Genomic DNA, 22,665 nt, shown 5'->3' with positions numbered 1-22,665 from the left:
TCTGGCCCTGCCTCTAACCCTGGACACCGCACTGCCTCTTGCAACCTGCCCTGCTGCTGCCCTTGCCTCCCCCTCTGAAGACCTGTCCTCAGTAGGCGTAGCAAACCAGGTGGGGTCAGTCACCTCATTGTCCTGCTGCTCTTCCTCCGAATCCTCTGTGCGCTCCTCCCTCGGACTTACTGCCCTTACTACTACCTCACTGATAGACAACTGTGTCTCAACGTCATCGTCCTCCTCACCCACTGAAAGGTCTTGAGACAGTTGCCGGAAGTCCCCAGCCTCATCCCCCGGACCCCGGGAACTTTCCAATGGTTGGGCATCAGTCACGATAAACTCCTCTGGTGGGAGAGGAACCACTGCTGCCCAATCTGAGCAGGGGCCCGAGAACAGTTCCTGGGAGTCTGCCCGCTCCTCAGAATGTCTCATTGTAATGGAGTGAGGAGGCTGGGAGGAAGGAGGAGCAGCAGCAAGAGGATTCTGAGTTGCAGCAGTGGACGGCGCAGAACTGTGGGTGGACGATAGATTGCTGGATGCACTTTCTGCCATCCATGACAGGACCTGCTCACACTGCTCATTTTCTAATAAAGGTCTACCGCGTGGACCCATTAATTGTGCGATGAATGTGGGGACGCCAGAAACGTGCCTCTCTCCTAATCCCACAGCAGTCGGCTGCGATACACCTGGATCAGGAGCTCGGCCTGTGCCCACACCCTGACTTGGGCCTCCGCGTCCTCGGCCGCGTCCGCGTTCTCTAGACCTACCCCTATCCCTCAGCATGCTGTATTACCAGTAATGCAGAAACAGAACGCTGTAATTAAATGTGCCGCTTATTGGCCTGTGGTTGGAGGCTGACTTCGCTTACGGAACGCCAGGAAATAATTTTGCGCAAGCCTGCTGTAACACTTAGCTGGCTGCGTATGAATTTGGAGAAGTACTACACCCAGCAGAGACCCCGAACACTGAGGACAGTGACAGGCAGCCCAAATAGATTTTTTTTCCCAAATTTTTTTGCAAAGGCCCACTGCCTATATTCAATCAATATGTCTTCTGTCCCTGCCTAAGCACTTCTGGCCCTGGAGTATTACTGCAGGGCGCAATGCTCTGCACGGCCGATATACAAAAAAAAAAAAAAAAGTGCAACACTGCAAAAAGCAGCCTCCACAGTACTGCACATGGTTAGATGTGGCCCTAAGAAGGACCGTTGGGGTTCTTGAAGCCTAAAATACTCCTAACGCTCTCCCTATAGCAGCTCCGCCAAGATACAAGTTTCCCTCCTCTATGTCAGAACGCATCTGTGGTGAGCCGCGGGAGGGGCCGATTTTTATACTCGGGTGACACCTGATTTTGCCAGCCACTCACTGCAGGGGGGTGGTATAGGGCTTGAACGTCACAGGGGGAAGTTGTAATGCTTTCCCTGTCTTTCTATTGGCCAGAAAAGTGCGCTAACGTCTCAGAGATGAAAGTGAAAGTAACCCGAACACCGCGTGGTGCTCGTTACGAGTAACGAGCATCTCAAACACGCTAATACTCGAACGAGTATCAAGCTCGGACGAGTGCGTTCGCTCATCTCTAGTCTTTACACAAAATTTATGTAATCTACAAATAGATATTTTACTGTGCAATCCTTCTACCAGGTCACTAATATATTAAAGAGAATAGGTCTCAATACTGGTCCCTGTGCTATCCCACTAGTAACAGTGACCCAGATTATATACCATTTATAACCACCCTCTGATTTCCATCAATAAGACAGTTACTTACCCACATTCTCGCCAGACCAAGCATTCTCATTTTATATTCCAACCTCTTATGCGGCACAGTATCAAAACGCTTTGCAAAAGTCCAGATACACAAGATCCAATGACTCCATGGTCCAGTCTAGAACTTACCTCCTTGTAGAAGCTGATCAGGTTGGCTTGACAGAAGCAACCCCTCATAAACCCATGCTGATACGGCGTTATACAGCAGTTTTCCATGAGGTACTCCAGGAGAGCATCTCTTATAAATTCTTCAAACATTTTACCCACAATGGAAGTAAGACTTACTGGCTTGTAGTCTCCAGTTTCACTTTTTGTCCCCTATTCAAATATCGGCATCATATTGGCAGTGCGCCAATCCAGTGGAATCGACAGTCACTAGAGTTCTTAAATAAGAAACAAGGGTCTGTGTATCATATTACTAAACTCCCTTAAAAACCCAGGGTCCCAAATCATTGGGAACTGATTTGTCTATTTTAATCTTTTAAGGCTTGTCTGCACTTCTTCCTGGGTTAGACTAGTGACATTTAGTGGAGAGTTTATGATTAGAGATAAGCGAGCATACTTGATAAGGCAAACTACTCGAGCGAGTAGTGCCTTAGCCGAGTATCCTCCCGCTCGTCTCTAAAGCTTCGGGTGCTGGCAGGGGGCGGGGAGATTTCTCTCCCCCCCCTCCCCCGCAACTCACCTGTCACCCGCGCCGGCAGCCGAATCTTTAGAGACGAGCGGGCAGGTACTCGAATAAGGCACTACTCGCTCGAGTAGTTTGCCTTATCGAGTATGCTCACTCATCTCTATTTATATCATCACTCTGTCTCTCATCTGACAATTTCATTTCCCTCTGTAAATAACTGGAGGGAAAAAAAAAACAAAAAACATTCTATTTTTTTTTTCTCCTAATCACTCTACAATTTCTCCTACATTTATCAATTAAAAGGGCCAACACTGAGCTTTCTCTTCCTTTGCACCACCTCCCTTTCCCTAGGTGTGTACACACACACACACACGGTCATGCTGTATTGATCACCTGAACCCTCCTTGTCCAATGGCCATCTGTATTCCTGTTGTAATGTTTATAAGTATCAATTTCTCAATCCAGCCGCTCGGTGGTGAGAACTCACCACTAAGGGACTAGCCCTCTACACTAGGACTATGGCAGTCACACAAGACACTGATGCCCCAGTACACAGACCATGGAGGCTGTCTAGTGTGAGGGACCTGAGAGCAACAATTTAGAGAAGTCTGTTTTTGTGGTAGTTGTGAGCCAAAGCCAGAAATGGATTCAAGGAGTATTTAAAAAAAACAACAAAAAAAACAAAAAAAAAAAAACACAACTACTTTTTCTCCCAGCTGAATAAACTTTTGGCATCTGCTGGAGAACTGTAGCTTTTGTTTTTTATTTGGCATCCGGTCTTCTGAGAGAGCCACTCAGACTGGTTGTTCCAGCTGGAAAAGCCTACACAGTCGGCAAGCCAGAACCGAACACCAAACCTGTGTGCCATGTTCCTTAATAAAGTTCATCTGTTTGAGCATCATTTCTGGTTTTAAAAAAATGGCTAATTGTTTAATGTCTGTTCCTGCAATGTGGCACCCCGCTACTTTAGAGAGTCCTCCATCTGAACCTGTTCGACACATGCCATGTATGAGTCGCATAAAGACCTTCTGTATGAAATCGGAGGCATATGAGAGCTACAGTAAAGGCTCATACACTTGAACCGATGCCATATTATGCCTCTATACCAGGGGCGTAACTATAGAGGATGTAGGGGATGCGGTTGCACCCGGGCCCAGGAGCCTTAGGGGTCCCATAAGGCCTGTCTTCTCCATATAGGGAGCCCAGTACTATGAGTAAAGCATTATAGTTGGGGGCCCTGGTACAGGTTTAGCATCGGGGCCCAGAAGCTTCAAGTTACACCTCTGCTCTATACAATTGGAAGGTGATATGGAGTCATAATGCATAGATTTATAATACTACCTCAATTTAATAAATCAGCTTAATTGTCAAAACATTTTTTTTTCATGCAATGTAAGGCGTTAAGTTCAATTTTATTATTGTATCAAACTCTTTGATTATGCAAAGCAATGAAGGCAAAAACTTTGAGATTTCAAGAATGTACAAGTTTTATTATTTTTCACACATGGCTCAAGTACCAAGTTTCATAAAACTACATTTCATAACTACCCTACATCTTACCTTAAGAAATTTTCTTTACAAATACAAAATTGAGCTAATAAGCAACAAAATCTACCAAAATATTTAAAATAAGATAAATATTAGAAATTTATTTACACAGAAAGAGAGACTAAGAAAAATTTACATATCACTGAAAACTCACTGCTCAAAAAGTTGACAAATTGACAAACAGGGAAAACAAAAGCAAAAACAAAAAATTCACTTTACTAAAAGCAGAAACATAAGAAAGTAGACTACAATAAAAGGCACGCCGTTTCAGTGGGAATCATGATGTAGATATGGTTATAGAATATGCAGCAAGAATTCCCTTAACACAGCATCTGATGACGGTCCGAGCTGAGATGACCAATTAGAAAACTTCCAATACAAATTATAGCAGCAGATTTTTCATCAAACATTTTATTTTGCGCTTTCTGGTCTCAGGCCATGGTAATATGGCCACGTTTTAGTGTATTATGGACATGCCAACCCTTGCAGAAGGATTCTATGGTGATCTGAATTCAGTAGAATAGAGAGGGTCTGGATCTCGTGACCACATTACATCAGGTATACTACTATCAAGGTCCTGTTAAAAGGGGTGGTCTTGGGAGGGGAAAATACTTACCAGGAAGGAGGCATTGAAACCTCTACTTCAAGGCCATTATGATAAGGGGTCATGCGTATGGACCATGACATCTTCTTAGGGGGCTTGAAGTTTGGCTCATTTTAGTAACTAAGCCAGCCCACTCCTCTAAATCAGCCATGACAAAGAAACGGGCCTGCTTAATTAAAAGGAGTCAGACAACCAGCCCTCTGAAAAGACATCATGGATATAAAGGTCCATACCCCATGGGCATATATCTATATTACTCTCAAGCTCGGCACTAACAACCAATCAGGTTGAATCAGGGAACCCAAACAACCAAATCAGACAACCCATCTGGAATAATGAATCAGAACCAATGAGTTTGCTGGAATTGCTCCATAGTACTGAGCTCGAGAGTAATATAGATATATGCACCCAGTGGCCCAATTCCGAAACCGGGACACAAGTGGATGCTCCAACACCTCCTGTCCAGCTAAGTATTTCCCCTACCTGGACAACCCATTTAACGATGGTAAAGAAGAAAAATTCCTTTTTATCCAAGTATTTGGAAAAAAGCAAGTTGAGCAAACACCATTAGGCCATTTTCACACAGAATTCAGGATGACCATCCTCCCATCATGACTATTCATCAAATACGGGAAGAGATCTCAGCCCATCAGAAAAAAAAAAGATCATTGCAGATAATAGTTTCTTCCTTTCCTTCCTACTAGAGTTGCGGCCAATTTTTGGCGAATGATCAGGGCCAGAGAACAGATCACCAGTGTGAATGCAGTTTTAAGGTGCCCTCGTTCATTGAAGTATATTACATCCTCTAGACACCAGTCTTCCTCAAACTGCAGCTCTCCAACTGTTTTGACATTACAATTCCGAGCTCACTATTAAACATGATGGGAGTTGTAGTTTTGCAGCACCTAGTGAGAGCCCCACGTTGGGGGAACACTGCTGTAGATAGATACTTGTGAATACACTTTGGTACAAAGACATTTTAGGTTCAATTAAATAAAAATAAATTCTGTCCCTTTAGAAGTTAGACATTCAAGTGCTGTAAAGAAAATGATATTTGTTATCCCTCAAGCTCTCCATTTATTTCCCTTTTGCCATGTACATAATATTGGAACGGCTGCCACCAATAAAAGATGGCTTCTATTACATTGCAATTCTCTAATGGAAGTTTAAAGCAGTTCCAGACCGGCGTTTTGCTTTAATTGCCTAAAGGCTTATTCCCATTGCATAAAGTGATGGCATTTTCGAAGATAACGGGGTCTGAACTCTGGGACCCTCACTGATCCTGAGAATAAAGGGGATGCAGTGTTGATTTAGTGCCGTGTCTCCTAAGGGTTCTTTCCCACAAGCGTATATCGGCCGGACGTTTCCATGGCCACTAAACTCCCTCCCTTTGCTCTTCACCCCCCCCCCCCCCCGCCCATACAGGCTTACGTCTGCTCTTTCCTGCTTGTTCTTTGCAATGGGAGGGGGTGGGACAGGAGCAGAGCTAAGCATCGGCCCGTCCCACCTCCACCCCTTGCTGGCTGCGGACAAGGGTCGGGACGTGGGCAGAGCTTAGCTCCCGCCCTCTCCCTGCCCCTTGTCCATAGCCATCAATGGGAGGAGGCGGGATAGGATGGCACTTAGTTCCGCCCTGCCACCTCCAATTGCAAAGAATGAGAGGCGAGGAGAGCAGATGTGAGCCTGCGAGGAGGAGGGAAGGGAAAGGGGCGATGGCATGGTAGTCTTGGCGTATATGCACTGGAACCCATGCCATGTGAACGGGCGCACGAATGTTTGATTTGTGCATCTGATCATGAACGTCTACGACCCAAAAGATAGCGTATATCGGCCGAGTGTGAAGACTCCGGACGATATACGCTGGTTGGAATAAAGCCCAAGTGTCATGGTCTGTTTTAAAGATAGCAAGCTTGGGCCCACTTATGTCGTGTGTCTTGGGGTCAGCCTGTATTTGCCTGTTGCAGATGCTGGCCCTGTCTGAACCCCTTTAAATATAAATATCACTTTAGAAGAAGTAGTACAAGACTAGGAACACTTTTAGAGGTAATCTACAGATTATAATTTACAGCTGTTTCTGTATAGAACAGACACCAGTTTACAGAACGGACCAACAGACAGACTAAGATTAGGTTAATCAAAGAAATAATGCTAAATGATTGTTGGAAGAAGTGTGCCTCCCACTAAGAAAATTCAAGAAGTCATATGGCTTTCATATAGTACAAACACAAAAAAACTAGAAAAAAGTCTATTTCTCTATATACATCGCCATATTTACACGATAACCAGGAAAGCAATAGAACTTGAAACATCTAGCATCCGATTATCACTGAAAACTCATTCTGCAAACAACTGTTTTAGGCAAGGCCTAATCGTGTGAACATGTACCCCAAGTAACAGTTAAATTGCCAGTTTGCAATAAAAAGAACACTATACAAGGGTTATATCAAAATACTCGGCTCATCTAGGGCCATTCTGTGCTCAGTTGGACATTGTATTACCACTTGCATAGGCCAAGTGTAGTTCTAAAGATCCTACCAGATAGACATTACTGACATTACACCAATCCCTCACATCATAATGGTTCATTCAATAAATAAAAATGCTCATACACAAAGTCTGCTATACATGGGCTTTCAAACTGTCTTCCCATGGTAGATGAGGGGGAAACGTGTATTGGGCACACGTGACTCATGAGCCATTTATCAGGGTTATGGCTGTGAGGTGTGAAGAGGTAGCAGTCATATTTGGGCCTTGGTATCTGAGGAAGTCTAAAAAGACCCTCTGCCACCTAAGACAAGTATTATAAAACAGAGTATGGCAGGTGGGCGGCAGTTACAGATTTTGAATGTGGGCCCAAGAGCGTCAACTTTCGCCTCGGAATACTTTGGTCAAGGATTTGAAAGACAATGGCTTTAAGTAAATGAATCAAATAATTAGTCTTAGGTTATAAGATAAATTTGTTTCAAAGCCAACGTAATAAATTGAGGGATCATTCTGGATTTCACAACTGAAAAGGATTAAAGGCCGGGCTGCACCACCACTCAGCTTTCCATCTTCTAGAATTCATATTCCAAGATCTAGAAATTCCAGTGGTATAAACTGTGTAACAGTCGAGATTTCCCCTCTTACCAAGTGCTCAGAGCAATATCCAGGAAATCTTTAATTTTGGATTAGAGTTGGACGCTCCCTATTGGGTTGTAACACATATGAAGGGGCTTCCTTGACAGTCACCGGCTTGTGAGTCACTATTTATATAGATTTGGAATAAGTTATTCATGTCCCCTAGCAAGCATAGAGAATACTTAGAGATGTATATCCAGTGTCATTCTAACCAAAGATTAGCACCCCTGTTCAGTCCAACCGATCTACACATTTAAGAGTTTTTGCCAAAAGAGATCCGAAATGCAATTACAATACAATTTACATAGACTGCAATCTTGGAAATAAGCACTTTGACCTCAGGAGAATATTTTCTACCATATAAGCGTTGAGTTTAGATTGCTGACACATCATGTATCAGAGTATTAGGCACAGAGGAAGGAGTCTATGAGTGATTGTCTAACAAGATGCAGGCTCGCAGAGTTGAGTATGTGAAATGTTTAGCATCTTTGAGGAGAATGGGTATATATATTGCATGTTGTTCCCCATAAGACCTCAAACTAATGCAGGGTGTATGGATCGTTGATTTGTCGGAGACATAGGCCCAATAACATCTTAACCAACTAATCAATATTTTATGTATATAATCTCTGAAGAAAACCCCAACCCTTTTGATAACTGTTTTAATGTAATAGTCATAAAAATACTTAGATTTTCAGCCATTATACTCAGCCAGACTAGAACGTCAGCATAAAGAATGACAAAAGGTTTAAATCTAATGTATCACCCTTCTATTCGCAACATGTAACAAATAATGGCCAAAAGTAAGCACTTAAATTCAAGACCGGTGATATGATAACAGGCAAAGTTTGAATGAGATATTAGGAGAAAGGTTTATAATATCAGTTCATATCACCATATCAACCCCAAAAATATAAGGGCATGATTGCATCCTCACTTCTCATTTTATCAACCCCTAACCTTGATCCTGTAATGCCTGCAGTTAGGGAAAGCCTTGTGCAGAATGAGACTGCAAGGGGAAGATGAATGGGGCCAGCTAGATCCCCATACCTTATAGCAGTCATTTGTTCTGACATCTTTCCAATTCTTGCTAGAGTCAAGGTTGGTCAACACATTGGGTCAACCCCCAACCTTGATAGTTAATGCTGAAATGCCTGTTAGGGAAAGCCCTGTGCAGGACGAAACCATCGTGGGGAAGAATGGGACCAGCTAGATCCAAGAAACCCCACATCTCATAGCAGTCATACGGGTTACCTCAATGGCCCTTCTTAGACTGTATAGCCTCGCCACTGAAGATGGCCAACTGAAGGAACACACTGGGCTTCAAACCCAAAAAGGTTAAACCTTGGTGTTCAACATGCAGTATAAAAACTGAAAAGACTGCAATTTGGGAAGAGAGTTTCCTTTTAAGTGCCCTGCACTACAAGAGTACAAAAATGAGAACATAAAAAAAGTTTACAAAATAATAAGTTAAGTTTTCTTCAAGGTATAAAATGAACACAATTTGTGCTAGTTTGGCTGTAAACTCATTTCTCTGCCCAGATAATTGGCAGGTATCTCCTAGTCAGAATTGAAAATATCCCCAAATTATCATTTTAAACCCCATTTTCAGTGACAGTGTGTCTCGACAACAAGTTAATATTCACTTTCCAATACCCACAACCGGATTTGACATTTCCTGGTCAAATGAAAAACAATGGGCTAAATCAAAGACCTGCTCTTTTGGTATACATGGATTAATGATTTTCTATAGGATGCACGGTATGATACAATCGCAGCAGGTCTGTTCTTTCAAACCAAAATCCATAAATTGTGTTTTAAAGGAATAGCAGCAGTAGCAGACAAGCGGCACTCTGTTTTGACTATTTAGAGGTGCAGGCACTCGTCTGGTGTCGTATGGTTTGTGCAGATTGCAAGCTTTGAGTGAAGTCCCTTTTTGTTGAATTACATTAATGTGGTACCATTCAAGCTTCTGGTTCCAGGCTTCAGGCATTCACTGAGTTAGTAGCTTCAGGGTCATCCAGAAAAGCTTGTTTCTCATTATTCAACACATTGGTCCTTTTGTAATCACCCGTATTCTGGTCTGGTGTGGAGCCAATAGCTTCATTACTGTGCCACATGCCATAACTGAAGTATATGATCAAACCTGCAACGAGAGGGCAGCAAGATATTAATACTTATACATAATTATTCTCCTTTCTTCCAAAAAGACAGCATCACACTTGGTTGTGTGTGGTACTGCAGCTTATCCCCATTTACTTCAACTGCACTGCAAGGTCGGCCACAACTCATGGACAGATGTGGCATTTTTTCTAGAAGCAGCCATGTCTTTCTAAACGTGTACAACCCCTATAAGAGAAATAAAATTGGGTCAACTTGGGTAGGAGACTCCTCCCCAAAAGTGAAAGACTGAGTTTCCCCATGGAGCACCAAGTTTACCTCCCAAGGGGCTCTCTTTAGCATCTATATTATAGCCACAATACCAGGACCCACCCGCGATTCTACTAAACTGGACTTCGAACTTCATGGCATTCTATGATGATCCAAGGCTGCTTCAAGGGAACTGATACAGGTCTGGATATTGCTACTGTTACACGAATGCTAAAATGTTGAATGGTAACAGCCAGGGCTGACATACTGGGCAATTGCCCAGGGCCCCCGGTTCAGCCCAGTATATATATTATATAAATTTATACTGGACTGAACTGGAGGACCCTTTTGGAGGTGAGGGTCCTGGGCAATTGCAGTGAATGCAGCCGAGAGAGCAGAAAACTCAGTGAGAGTATAAGGTTGGGAATAAAAAAAAATATATACCATATATACTCAAGTATTAGCCGACCCGAGTAGAAGCCGGGTCAATAAGTTTTACCACAAAAAACTTAAAACTTATAGACTCGAGTATAAGCCGAGCTATACTAGAGTATATACTAGGTTAAGAAAAAATGCAATACTCACCTCCCAGCCGGCGTCTGTGTCCCCGGCATGATTGTCTCCCTGGTGGCGTGGCAAGTGGTTTGAGAATTCTCCCCACTCATCTCCCTGGCTCAGTTTTGAATTTCCCACTGTGATTGGATCGAGAGCAAGCCAATCAGAGCCGGCGCTCGATAAACCAATTACAACAATTCACTGAATGGCTGTGAATAATCGATCCAATCACAGAGCTTACCTACACAGCTCTGATGGCGGGGGAATTCAAAGCGGAGCAGGGAGATGACAGCAGGGAGAATTCTGAAGCAGCTTGCCGCACCGCCGGGAAGACCATCGTGCCGGGAACACAGACGCCGACTGGGAGGTGAGTAATGCGGGTTTTTTGTTGCTTTTTTTTTTTTTTTTTTTTACCTCACTCGAGTATAAGCCGAGGGGGGCTTTTTCAGCAAAAAAAAAAAAAAAAAAAAAGCTAAAAAACTAGGCTTATACTCGAGTAGATATTGTATATTATGCCCATCTTCTTTTATCACTTGTAGCTAGTCACAGGTGCTACAGGTCACAGCTAATCACTGACCTCAGTGTTGGTACAACTGGCCCAGTGATTGGCCATAGAGGTCATGTGCTTAGATGACCAGCTATCGCAACTGAGGCAAGCGAATACAGACAGGGTCCAAAGTGAAAGCAATTAGAGAGGGAGAGGAAAAGCGGTGAATGACATATCTTTAACATGTCATCACAGCATGTGATGTACTGTATGTATTTGACGCACACTTAAATTTTACTTATACTCCAAAAGAAAGTTACGTTTTCATTTTAAACTATCAAGCTGCGTTTCTTGCTCTATAATCCGGTCTCCCTAAAGTTCTGATAATATTACATATTACTCATAGTCCCTACATAAAAGGGTATTGTAGTGGTCCTGATGGTACATTATTATATAGGCCCTCTATAGTGGCACTATACGTCATATCATGTGTCTTGTTCAATAACAGCATGGTAGTGATGGTTAAAATCATTGTTTGGTGGTAATAGTATATATATATATATATAATTTATTTTTTTGTATTTTTTTTTTTTGCTGTATTTTTTTGGCAGGAAAGGGGAGGGGGTGGCATACGGCATACTTTGGGACTTGTACCTCAGATCTTCTATAACTTGAACAATGTACCTGGAAGCAGTAGCGTTCGTCACTGCAGGCTTCTGCATACTGCTCCTGAATTGACTGAATTTTTTTTTTTTTAACTCGTTCAGTTCAGAAATATGACAACATATTAAATTCTATTACTCAGTGAAGAACCTGTGTATACCAAGTATACAAATCTCTTACAATTCCTTACAACAGTTTACACTGTATAACATAACATATTATACTGAAATGTAGGAGGACATTGCGGTACTCCACTCCTTTTCCGAGAGTGCAGGGATTATTTCTCGACCTTTCTAAAAGACCCCCAGGTCTACGTATGAAATTTTGCTTGAATGAGGCAGGTATATATCTGTAAAATTAATCCCCTAGGTCTTTGCGTGCACAAAACTGCTACCAAAAGTTAGTTTGAAAGGGACTGATGTGGCTCTGGGAATTGGGCTTTCAGCGCATGTCTTAGTTGAAGGCATCTGTAAAAGCTGCTGCAGCTACTCAAGGGAGGCAGAAACTCCATCAATGTATACACGCTACAAGGAGGGGACTCCGAGATCTATCCCGAATTGCGTATCTGGGAGGTATAACAAGAGTTGGAGTGCTCTATTACCCCATAGGGGGGTTTTCAGGGGAGTGCCTTCATATCTAGTAATCCGCTTACACATCTGCCAGACTGTAGCGGACAATCTGTGTATTGGGGGTAGCAGTCTAGCATATAGGTACTTTTTTTCCAGTACAATCCAGAGGGAGGTCTCCGACAAGAAGTGCATCAAATGATCTGAGTTTGGGAAGTCTGAATTAGAAAGCCAGCGGTGAATGTATCTAACTTGGCCAGACAGGTAGTACAGTTTAGAGACTGGCAGTGCCCTTCCTGCCATATCTTTTCGCTACTGAAAGGTTTGCAAACAGAGTTTCGCCCAGATGAAGGAGGTTGATAGAGAATTTTGGGGAAAAAACATTTGTGGTACATCCAGGGTCATCGGGTTCAACCCCCTGCTCAAAGCAGGATCACCAATCATCCCAGACAGATATTTGTCCAGCCTTTGATCACTTCCATTGAAGGAGAACTCCTCACCTCCCATGGCAACCTGTTCACTCATTGATCACCCTCACTGTTAGGTTTTTTTTTTTAATATCTAATTTGTGTCTCCTCCCTTTCCGTTTCACCCTATTGCTTCTAGTCTTTCCTTGTGCAAATGAGAATAGGGCTGATCCTTTAACTGTTCCTCATAGGACATGATTTGCAGACAGCTCACTATCTTAGTAACTTATCTGAACTTGTTCCAGTTTGCCTATGTCTTTTTTAAAGTGGGGTGCCCAGAACTGGCCACAGTATTCCACATGAGGTCTGACTAAGGAAGAGTAGAGGGGGATAATTACCTCACGTGATCTAGACTTTATGTTTCTCTTAATACATCCTAGAATTGTGTTTGCCTTTTTGGCTGCTGCATCACAATGTTGACTCATGTTCAGTCTATGATCTATTAGTATACCCAAGTCTTTTTTACATGTGCAAGTGAAAGAGTAGATTTCTACAATATAACTTACCTATTACCATCCAAACTGCGAATCGTACCCAAGTGCCGGCTCCTAGCTGCATCATTAAGTATACGTTTACAAAAATGCTCAAGATGGGAACAACAGGAACACATGGTACCTATGAGAACACACATCATTACAAGGTTATTCACAGCTCTCAGGTCTAGGAGTAGTTCTGTTCTACTCCTTATATATCCACATTCCCCTTACAGTTATCTGCTCGGTCAAGAGGACTGTATTATAAATCATTACTAGTAGCAGGTACGGTCTATGAACTGACTGCCTGCTTGGTCTGCTGCACACAGCAATACATTTTAGGCTCAGTTCGCATCTGCGTCGAAGGCTCTGTTCAGAGCATTCAGCGTAAAATCTCAGAAGAAGCAGTGCAACGTGCTGCATTATTTTTCCGTGAAGATGCTGGGCAACATACTGTAAGCCCAGTGAACTCCATTATACTCAGTGGGGTCACAGTTTGCTTCCATTCTTGGCTGGCATTCCATTTTCCTGCTCCCATGATGGATCAAGAAAACGGAATGTCTGAAGATTGCATATATAATAAGCACCCAAGAACCAACAGAAAAAAAAAAAAAATCTGTATATTATATTGTGCAAACTTAGACTAGACAGTCTTAGACTAGATAAATGAGCCAGATTTATCAAAGAATGCTTAAATTAGTTTAAGCTTTGACCACCTATTAATTTGTTCACTTTACACCAGAAATTGTAGCACAATTTAAGCCACATCCCCTTTTCAAGCAACCGAAGAAAAGTGTTTGAAATGGTCTAAAAGCTCATGATAAATGTGGAGTAAGCATGCAAGAGTTTCCTGGAAGAATTGGTACCAGGGGAAAAAAAAAAAATTTTTTATTTTGAATAAGCCGCAGTATTACAGGTAGAACTACGTGGTTCATTTCCAGTAGGACACTTCCCCAGGTTCAAGGCCCAAGTGCAACTGCTACCCCTAGATGCTCCTACTGCTACGCCCCAGAGTTTCAAAAAGGTCCGCTTACCTTAAATGACAGTTTAGTTTTGCTCTCTGGTTGTCTCCAAATGATGACCGTAAAGGCTAAACATAAAAGAAATAGGATTGCAAGTGGAATAATAACTAAGGCCTCTCCATTAACTAAGGAGTCTTGACCAAAAACCATGAGGCAGCAAAAGGAGATGATGAGTGCACCTGGGAAGAGAAAGGATGTAAAATGAAGTGAAAATAGGGCCACTGTGTGCCTCCCTAGCTGCAAGCATTTTTCTTATAAATCACATGGAGGAAAATTTACTAAGCCAGCATTTCCAACTCTGGGCCTAGTATAATTTTCCCCCGTAGATGCCTCTTCGTGCGTTCCCAGCAGCTCTACGCACCATTCCAGACGTACATTTCTAGTATAATTTATGCCCATTTCTGGTGCAAATTATACACACGTTTGTTGGGCATGGTGGCCACACCCCTCATGGTAAACCCCACCCACTTTACCCCAAAGTGTCGGTCAGCGTAAAAGGCTGAAAAGTCACAATCAGCCCTTGCTCCAAATTTTGCGACTCTTTTACTAAAGAAAACTGGGGTAAAGCCTTTTTAAATGTCCTGCATGTTTTAGGAGGGTCTGTATTTTTTGCTCTGAGGCTAAAGCAAGTTTCTGTTAAGACAATGACATTTCTGCTTAGATTAGACCCCACATTTCATCACTTACCTACAACTCCTGCTGAAATATTTACTATAGATCCTGATAATCTGGTTGGTTCTTGGTTTTGTGGAAACAGGAGCATCGGTAGAGAAAATTCATCTTCACCCAAGATTCCATTTTGCGACTCGCTGGTACTGACAGACTCATTGATATCGGCCTCATCATTTGTGCTGGCCATTTGATAGGCAAGATTTGGCTGCTCTGGCTGATACCTGCGAGGCAACACGTTAGTTGTTAAATAACTTCTGAATAAGTCTGAGCTCACACAAGCGTCATATCGTTATGTATTATGTGATGAATGGAGTCAATGAAAGTGCATTGACTTACATTGATCCACTCAACACTTGCGTATATGCATGGTATAGAATATGGGTTTAAAAAAAACAAAAACAAAAAAAAAAAAAACGCATTTCCACTTGCAATATATGAGCCTGAAGGTGGCTTTATTAGCAAGTCATCTGATAAAACAAATGTATGTAATAATTACCTTAAAACTAACACACAGGCAGCCACCAGCGAGTAGGCAAGAAGTGTCCCAATGGACATCAAATCCACCAAGTCTTTTAAATCAAACAAGAAGGCCATCAGAGCTGGAAGACACAAAAGTGAATTACAATATATAGAAAAGGAATTAAAATGTATTCAGTTCTGAAAGTATACGAGAAAAAAAAAAAAAGTCGTCCCTGGTTCATATTACACTTAAGAAACTCAAGAATTAAAGTTTATGCAAAAACAACAAGATTCATAAAGCGATTTCCACCCATACAGATAAGGGTCTATAGACTGAGCCCCAATGGGAACAGAACCCAAGTGCTGCGGAATAAGCATGCGCTATATAAAAAGATCATCACCACTACAGTAAGCTGACTCATCAGAAAGGACTATAAATATAGAAGGAGCTCAGCCAAGGTCCTCACTGGCCGGTGATGCCGAAATAGGAGCTGTAGTACATTAAGCAATACTAAAAATATCTCTCAGAGCTGGTCAGAGTCCCAGATTGCCAGTCCTTAGAAAGTGTCTAGTAATTCACACCCAGCCATCTCCATTGATTGCATTAAATCAAGTGGAAGGCTAGGTTATATTTTCACCTGGCATAAGGTAAACGTGTCTGTAAAAATAGGAAAAGCTAAAAGAATTCTGTATTTAGTACCGTGCGGAGGCGGACTGATTGCCTAGGAGTCCATGTGTCCATAATGGACTCCATGTGCCACAGTGTGTGTGTGTGTGTGTGTGTGTGTGTGTGTGTGTGTGTATGTATGTATGTATGTATATTACCCTTTTCTGAAAAGAGTTGACTATCCTAATAAAATCAGCAATATATTCAGTTAACCTTAACTGAGATTTCTCTAAGAGGCTGAGCTGTAGACGATGAATAAGATACTAAATGTTCTCACACAGATAATTATTTTAGAAGAGAAGCTACAAAGTTATGGCGATTCCAGAGTAATCCGGGTGGCATATTTTACCAGGAAATACATCAGCACTTAATACCTGCAACTGCTCCAGAGGAAACCGTGGCTATTATTGGAGTTTTACTCTTTTCACCGACTCTTGCTAAAACTTTAAATAGTAGCCCATCATCTGCCATGGCATAAATAACTCGAGGCATTGGGAACATGGAACCAAGGAGACTGTAGAAGAGAAGAAAAAAGTAAAAATATAGTCAAAATGCTAATAGAGCTTGAGGTAAAGCATTAAAAGCATATATAATATAGAACAATAAGATATATACACAGTGGCCACTTTACTATAGACACTAGCCCTTTCACACTTGGGGCAACCCTGTATGGAAATTAGACACTTGACCCCAGAGTGCAGCATAAAATTAAGCAACAGGTTCTCTGTGTTTGTCTGAATTTACATTAGAATGGGAAAATTCAGCCATCTGATCGACTGCCAAACTGGTGGTGTTATTTTCTCATACAATGGTGTGGAGAGTATATAGAGAATGGATCGAGGAAATACATCCATACTGATGAGGTGGTCAGAATGTGGCACAAGAAGCATGAATCGCTGAACCCTTCCTGTCGGCTGTTCAGAACATGGTAGCACCTACGTCCAGTTTGTGGCAACTACAAGAAGTCATCATCTCCAGGTCGGCCAACATTGCTGTAGAATAATTTCAATACCTAGTGGAATTTTCTAAATTGTAATTAAAAGAAAAAAAATGACCAACTGTAAAAATCTAATATTTACCCTTGCAACAATTACTTAAAAAAATATAGTACATTTTTGTCATATTAAACCTGTGGTAGTATACTGCTCCAAGAAAAAAGAAAAAAAAAAAGAAAAAAAAAAGGGGGGGGGGGGGGAACGGGACATTACGATTATTGCTTTCCTCAAGTACACACTTGTCTTATTGCATCTATTTGGTAAACCAAAAATGCCAAATCTTACCTGGTGGAAAGCGCACACAGAGATCCTACAGCAACGGCATACTTTGCACCAGCCCATCCCACATAGTTGAAAGCCACAGGCAATGGACTGTTTTTATCCAGAAGATAATAAGGCATCATGAGCGTGAGTGCTGCAGACACCCCAAAGTATGCCACAAAACAGATGAGGAGAGAAGCCACAATGCCAATAGGGATAGCCTTCTGCGGGTTCTTTACTTCTTCCCCTAATGTCAAGAATACAAAGTTAGAAAGCCAGAAAACATTACATACAGGAATGCATTTTAATCACTAAACTAGCATATACCTGTGGTGGCAATGCAGTCAAAACCAACAAAGGCGTAAAAGCAGGTGGCAGCTCCAGAGAGGACTCCGGCAAAGCCATATGGCATGAAGCCACCAGATCCATAATCCCAGGTGCTTTGCTCCGTGATACTGAAATAAGAAACAAAATAAATAAAAATCTAACATTAATAAGACCCATTCCAGAGAAGCAAAACAGACATTTCTGAAGTAGTAGCAGTTAGCATATATCGGTCAATGGGATCAGGGACAGTGCAGGAATATTCCGGTCATTGCACATATCCATCGGAGCACACCAGTTGAAAAATGGGACTAATGTCCAAGGTGAATTTAAAGTGTCCCTCCAGACCTGGAGAAACAAAGATGGCCACCCCAACTTCTCTGACTACCCAATGCATGCTGTGTACTAGTGTACATCATTAGTGAAAAGGCCCATTTAGACCCAATGATTCTCGCTCACAAATCGCTCAAAGCAGTCTTTTAAGCGAGAATCATTGGGTCTAACTGCATGGACATCATGCAGTTTTCGTTAACAAGTCGTTCAGTGCCACGCCGACTTCTCAGCGGGACAACACTGATACTATTGTTTCAGCTGGTATCCCGCTCGGAGAACACAGACGGAGTATGAAGAAGACAGCGCTCCAGCTGGATACCCTGTATACCCTGCTCAGAGCGCTCAGCTGGATACCAGCTGAGCGCTCTAAGAAAACAACTATATACAGAAGACAAGTGGCCCTGCTTGTGATCTGCATACCCCGCTCGGAGCGCTCAGCTGTACACCAGCTGAGCGCTCCGAGAAGACAACAGCTGTGTGCAGAAGATAGCAGTCCCGCTTGTCCTCTGCATACAGCGTGAGCTTCATTTACACACTTATGCAAAGTGAACGCTCGAAACGGTCACTCAAACTGCCGTTTGAGCAAATTTGAGCGATCATCTTGCCATGTAAATGCACACAACGATTATCGCTCAAAAGAGGACTTCTGAACGATGATCATTGTGTCTAAATGGGCCTTTAGACACTACACCTGCTTTGATTAACTAGTGCTGTCCACATGACCAGTATCGGCCAGTCAGGGCAGCATGTAGTGTCTTGGACGACCAATGCATACTACGGACAGAGTGCATCATGTAGTCAGTGAGGCAGATCAGCCATCTTTGTTTCAGCGGGCCAGGTGTGTCACTTTAAACTAAACTGTGGAAATACAATTTACAATAAAAGTTAAAGTGGGGAGGTGGACACTTTCCATCACTAGTGGTCCAGAAGTTGGGACCACCTCACCAATATCCTAAATGAATGGGTTCCCAGTACTTGGGTAACTTCTGACTGTTAACAGTTTCCCATCTGAATCTCATAAGAGGAGGTTATACGTAGTAAGACTCATTGGCATTCAATAGTTATGATTATACCATAACCGATTAACTTTGGCGCATAGAGAAAGGTCAGCAGTAAGATTATTGAAAGGATCTTACGCAAACATTTAAGACTTCACTCTCGTATGACACATGATACCGGCTGCATCATTATGAATGGTTTCCCCTTTCGCTAAGTGAATAGCTGCTATACGACATAAGAGGCGCTCACTGGATTTCGAGAGTAACAGCTGACTGCTTCCAAAACGTACTTGTCTGAAGTTGTAATGTTGGTTTCATTGAAAGTATTCTCTGAGAGCTGCCAGTTCTTAATGGATCCTTTCACAAATCCAGATACGATGACAAAAGCCAGGACCAGCACATTGATGCATGTGAAGATCTTGTTGACAAGTGCCGATTCTTTCACGCCAATGGACAGCAGAGCTTAGGAGAAAATGATGAAGACGCCAGTCAACAAAACCTAGTAATAGCATGCCATCTAATGTAAACCTTTCAATATGCTAAGATACTGATGACAAAATGTGATGCGTCAAACCATGGAGGACATCTGAATGCAACAGCATTTGACAGCTTATGGATACAAAAAGGCATCTTCTATAAAAATAAGAACTTCAGCCGGTTGGGAGTGCAGAACCTTCTACTGTCTATTCCATATTACACGCTATAACTCAACGAAACAGAAAGCATCTGCATCACGATGGATATTAGTGTCATGCACATGGAGCAGGTGCCTACGGTTCAGCAGTACATAGCTGGGACTCCGGGTATCACCATATAGGCTCAAGACACATGGCTTTCCCTCACTGAGGAGGCTTTAGACAAGTTCATTTACCCTCAATGATGTGAATGGAAAAGTATGCCTCCTTTAAAAGGAAATATTTCTATAATGTAAATATATATTTCAAGCCAGATTGTAGATTTTTTTTTCATTCCATCGTCTATACAATAGAGAATTATAGGTGCAGCCATGTTGCCTGAGCATCATTTAGATTTATTAGCTTCATTGGCAATTCATGCAATTAAGTCTTGTTATTTGCATAGCGCTATCAAGTAATTTATTTATTCTCCCCACACCACCACCATGCTGGCTACTCATTTTTACCAACCTCAGAAGAATGGAAGGCCGAGTCAACCTTGAGCCAGCTACCTGAACCATGCAGGTAACCTTCAGGTTGTGAGCCAGAGCCCAGGACTGCATTTCTGCTGCCTTTGCACTCTGCACCACACGAGGCTCTAATTGACAGGAGGGGAACTACTGACTTCTAAGGAAAAATACTGTGGGTGTAGTCTGATACATGTGCAGAGGTTATTTTGCAGGGAGGCGGTGCGCTGTGACCATCTATTGGGAATCCTAGGTTTTCTATATATAGGTGAAAGCTTTCATTTTACTCCATCCTGTAATAAAAATGAGCTGAAAAGTTCTCGTTACAGAACAGGAAGTGTGAGACCATTAGCCTCAATGGTCCGCATGATGAAAACATAAGGGTTTCTTCGCAAATTCCTGTGTGGAATTTACCTCCTCATTGAGAGGGGGTGAATTCTGTAAGAAAGGGTGGGTTCACACGAACGTATATCAGCTCGGTTTTCACGCCGAGCCGATATACGTTGTCCTCATGTGCAGGGGGGGGAGCCTGGAAGAGCCCAGGAGCAGGAACTGAGCTCCCGCCCCCTCTCCGCCCCTCTGCACTATTTGCAATGAGAGGAGGCGGGACGGGGGCGGGGCTAAGTTACAGTAATTAGCCCCGCCCCCGTTTCACCTCTCCCCATTGCAAATAGTGCAGAGGGGCGGAGAGGAGGCAGAGGGGGGGCGGGAGCTGAGTTTCTGCTCCTTGGCTCTTCCAGCCTCCCCCCCCCCCCCTGCACATGAGGACAACGTATATCGGCTCGGCGTGAAAACCGAGCTGATATACGTTCGTGTGAATGCACGCGAAGACTGCAACATAATTGACATGTCACGGTTTGTAACTCCACGCCGCAAGTCAGTTCTTGCACGGGTTTTGTGCAGGTTATTCCCACAGCTTTTGGACGGGATTTTCAAAATCTCATCCACTTAGCTGCTATTGTAAATGCAGTGGAATTTCCGTGCGGAGGATCCGCACAGAAGTTCCACTCCATGTGAACCCAGCTTTAGGGTATATGCATGTGAGACAGATTTCCCGTGAATGGGCCTTGCAGAAACTGATGCACATGCTGCAGAAACAACCCTATTCAAATAAAGATGATGATTATTAATAATATATTATAATTAAATTTATGGAACAGATTTTCTTTTGCACGAGTGCTTACAACAAATCTGCGTGTCCATCTGTGAATATACCCTAAGATTATTAACCGGTGGGTCACCAAGGAGGTGCGTAAGATATAATAAATACTAAAGACTGCCAAAACCACTGCAGGCACAATGGATTTTTATTCCCCTGTAGCGGTTTTTGACAACAAATTATAGATTGGCGCACTCTGGAATTTCTACTCCTATAAAGCATACCTGTTAATACGAAAATGAGGATGACAGAGAAGAGATCTGGATACTTGGCCAGAACGCCCGGCATATTCATAGGGAAATACTGTTGACAAAAAAGCTCAATTTTTCTGCCAATAAGTTCGTCGAAGGTGGCACTCCAGGCACGGGCCACACTCGAGGTGCCTTAAAAGAATAAGGGAAATATTAGAGAGATAATCCCAGTTTAACAAGAGCTTCAAAGAAAAATCCTAAAATGTACCATCAACTTATTTACATTTCTGGAAAAGTCAATGAGCAATACACTCCAACAATGATGGTCACACAGTTTATTTAGAAGCCCAAACCGTGTCTCTGCCTAGTAATGTAGTCATTTAAGAGTAGGTGCTCTACAATGACAACTACACAGATTTGGAATTGAAGAGTCAAAGTAAACAAGTGACTAACACTGTTTAGCCATTTTTGGTTGTCACCAAGCTCTTCTAGAAACAGATAGAACTAAGTAAATTTAATGTGAAGTTGTCTTCGCCTTCAGTGTCAATGAATGTGTATGAGGGGACCAAGATGCTATACATATACTGCTATAAGCAGGGTATTGCAGGTCATTTATTATTGCATTGACATCTCTCAAGAATCTGCATGGTAGCTGGATGCAATATAATCATCCTCTGGTAGATGTGGACAGTATCTGAATTGTCCTTCCACTTGAGTATTAGCAATATCTTGCCAAGTATTGTACATTGTTTCATGCTCAGAAAATCATCCAGTAAAATACAACTTCTGGAAAACTTTGGCTTGCCTCAGCACTGAGTAAAAGTGTAAATTATGACCACAATGAAGGCCTCTTTAGTTGACCAGAGCTGGATAACTAACGTACTGTACCAAGAAATCTACAGGTGGAACACAACTTTATATGTATAGAACTAGATTAGTTTTCCTATTTACATTAAGGACTGTCAAAATTCACCAATTTTGGCAGGATAGACAGACAATCTAATATGTATGGTAGATGCTAGGAGGAAAAGATTGGGCATGTTGGATTTCAATAGGCCCAATCCATTGTTCAGGCAGGGACAGATCATTCCTCTTCCCCCCACTGAAAAGCAATGCATGTTTGGCCAAGCCGAGAGTACATATTTTTAGCCAAGTGGAACAAATGTTATTAAAATTAACGTTTGGCTGAGAGAGAACAA

General features: G+C 42.4%; 1 protein-coding gene across 1 annotated transcript in view; it reads right to left on the bottom strand.

Moving 5' to 3' along the window:
* Positions 1 to 3,853: 3,853 nt before the first annotated feature.
* The window catches only part of SLC7A1 (solute carrier family 7 member 1), a 47,276-nt gene continuing 28,464 nt past the window's right edge, over positions 3,854 to 22,665 (bottom strand). Inside the window, exons 3-12 of the mRNA XM_066583160.1 lie at positions 21,500 to 21,658; positions 19,266 to 19,437; positions 17,648 to 17,775; positions 17,345 to 17,567; positions 16,439 to 16,578; positions 15,435 to 15,537; positions 14,954 to 15,159; positions 14,279 to 14,445; positions 13,278 to 13,386; positions 3,854 to 9,809 (exon numbers count right to left, since the gene is read on the bottom strand). Coding sequence (XP_066439257.1) covers positions 9,649 to 9,809; positions 13,278 to 13,386; positions 14,279 to 14,445; positions 14,954 to 15,159; positions 15,435 to 15,537; positions 16,439 to 16,578; positions 17,345 to 17,567; positions 17,648 to 17,775; positions 19,266 to 19,437; positions 21,500 to 21,658 — 1,568 coding nt within the window. The 3' untranslated portion in view covers positions 3,854 to 9,648. The remainder of the gene's footprint in view (positions 9,810 to 13,277; positions 13,387 to 14,278; positions 14,446 to 14,953; positions 15,160 to 15,434; positions 15,538 to 16,438; positions 16,579 to 17,344; positions 17,568 to 17,647; positions 17,776 to 19,265; positions 19,438 to 21,499; positions 21,659 to 22,665) is intronic.

The sequence above is a fragment of the Eleutherodactylus coqui genome, chromosome 1 (genome assembly GCF_035609145.1).
Source record: "Eleutherodactylus coqui strain aEleCoq1 chromosome 1, aEleCoq1.hap1, whole genome shotgun sequence".
In the NCBI taxonomy this organism is placed as follows: domain Eukaryota; kingdom Metazoa; phylum Chordata; class Amphibia; order Anura; family Eleutherodactylidae; genus Eleutherodactylus; species Eleutherodactylus coqui.
Note: the sequence above shows the minus strand (reverse complement) of the source record. Positions and strands in the feature narration are given on the sequence as shown.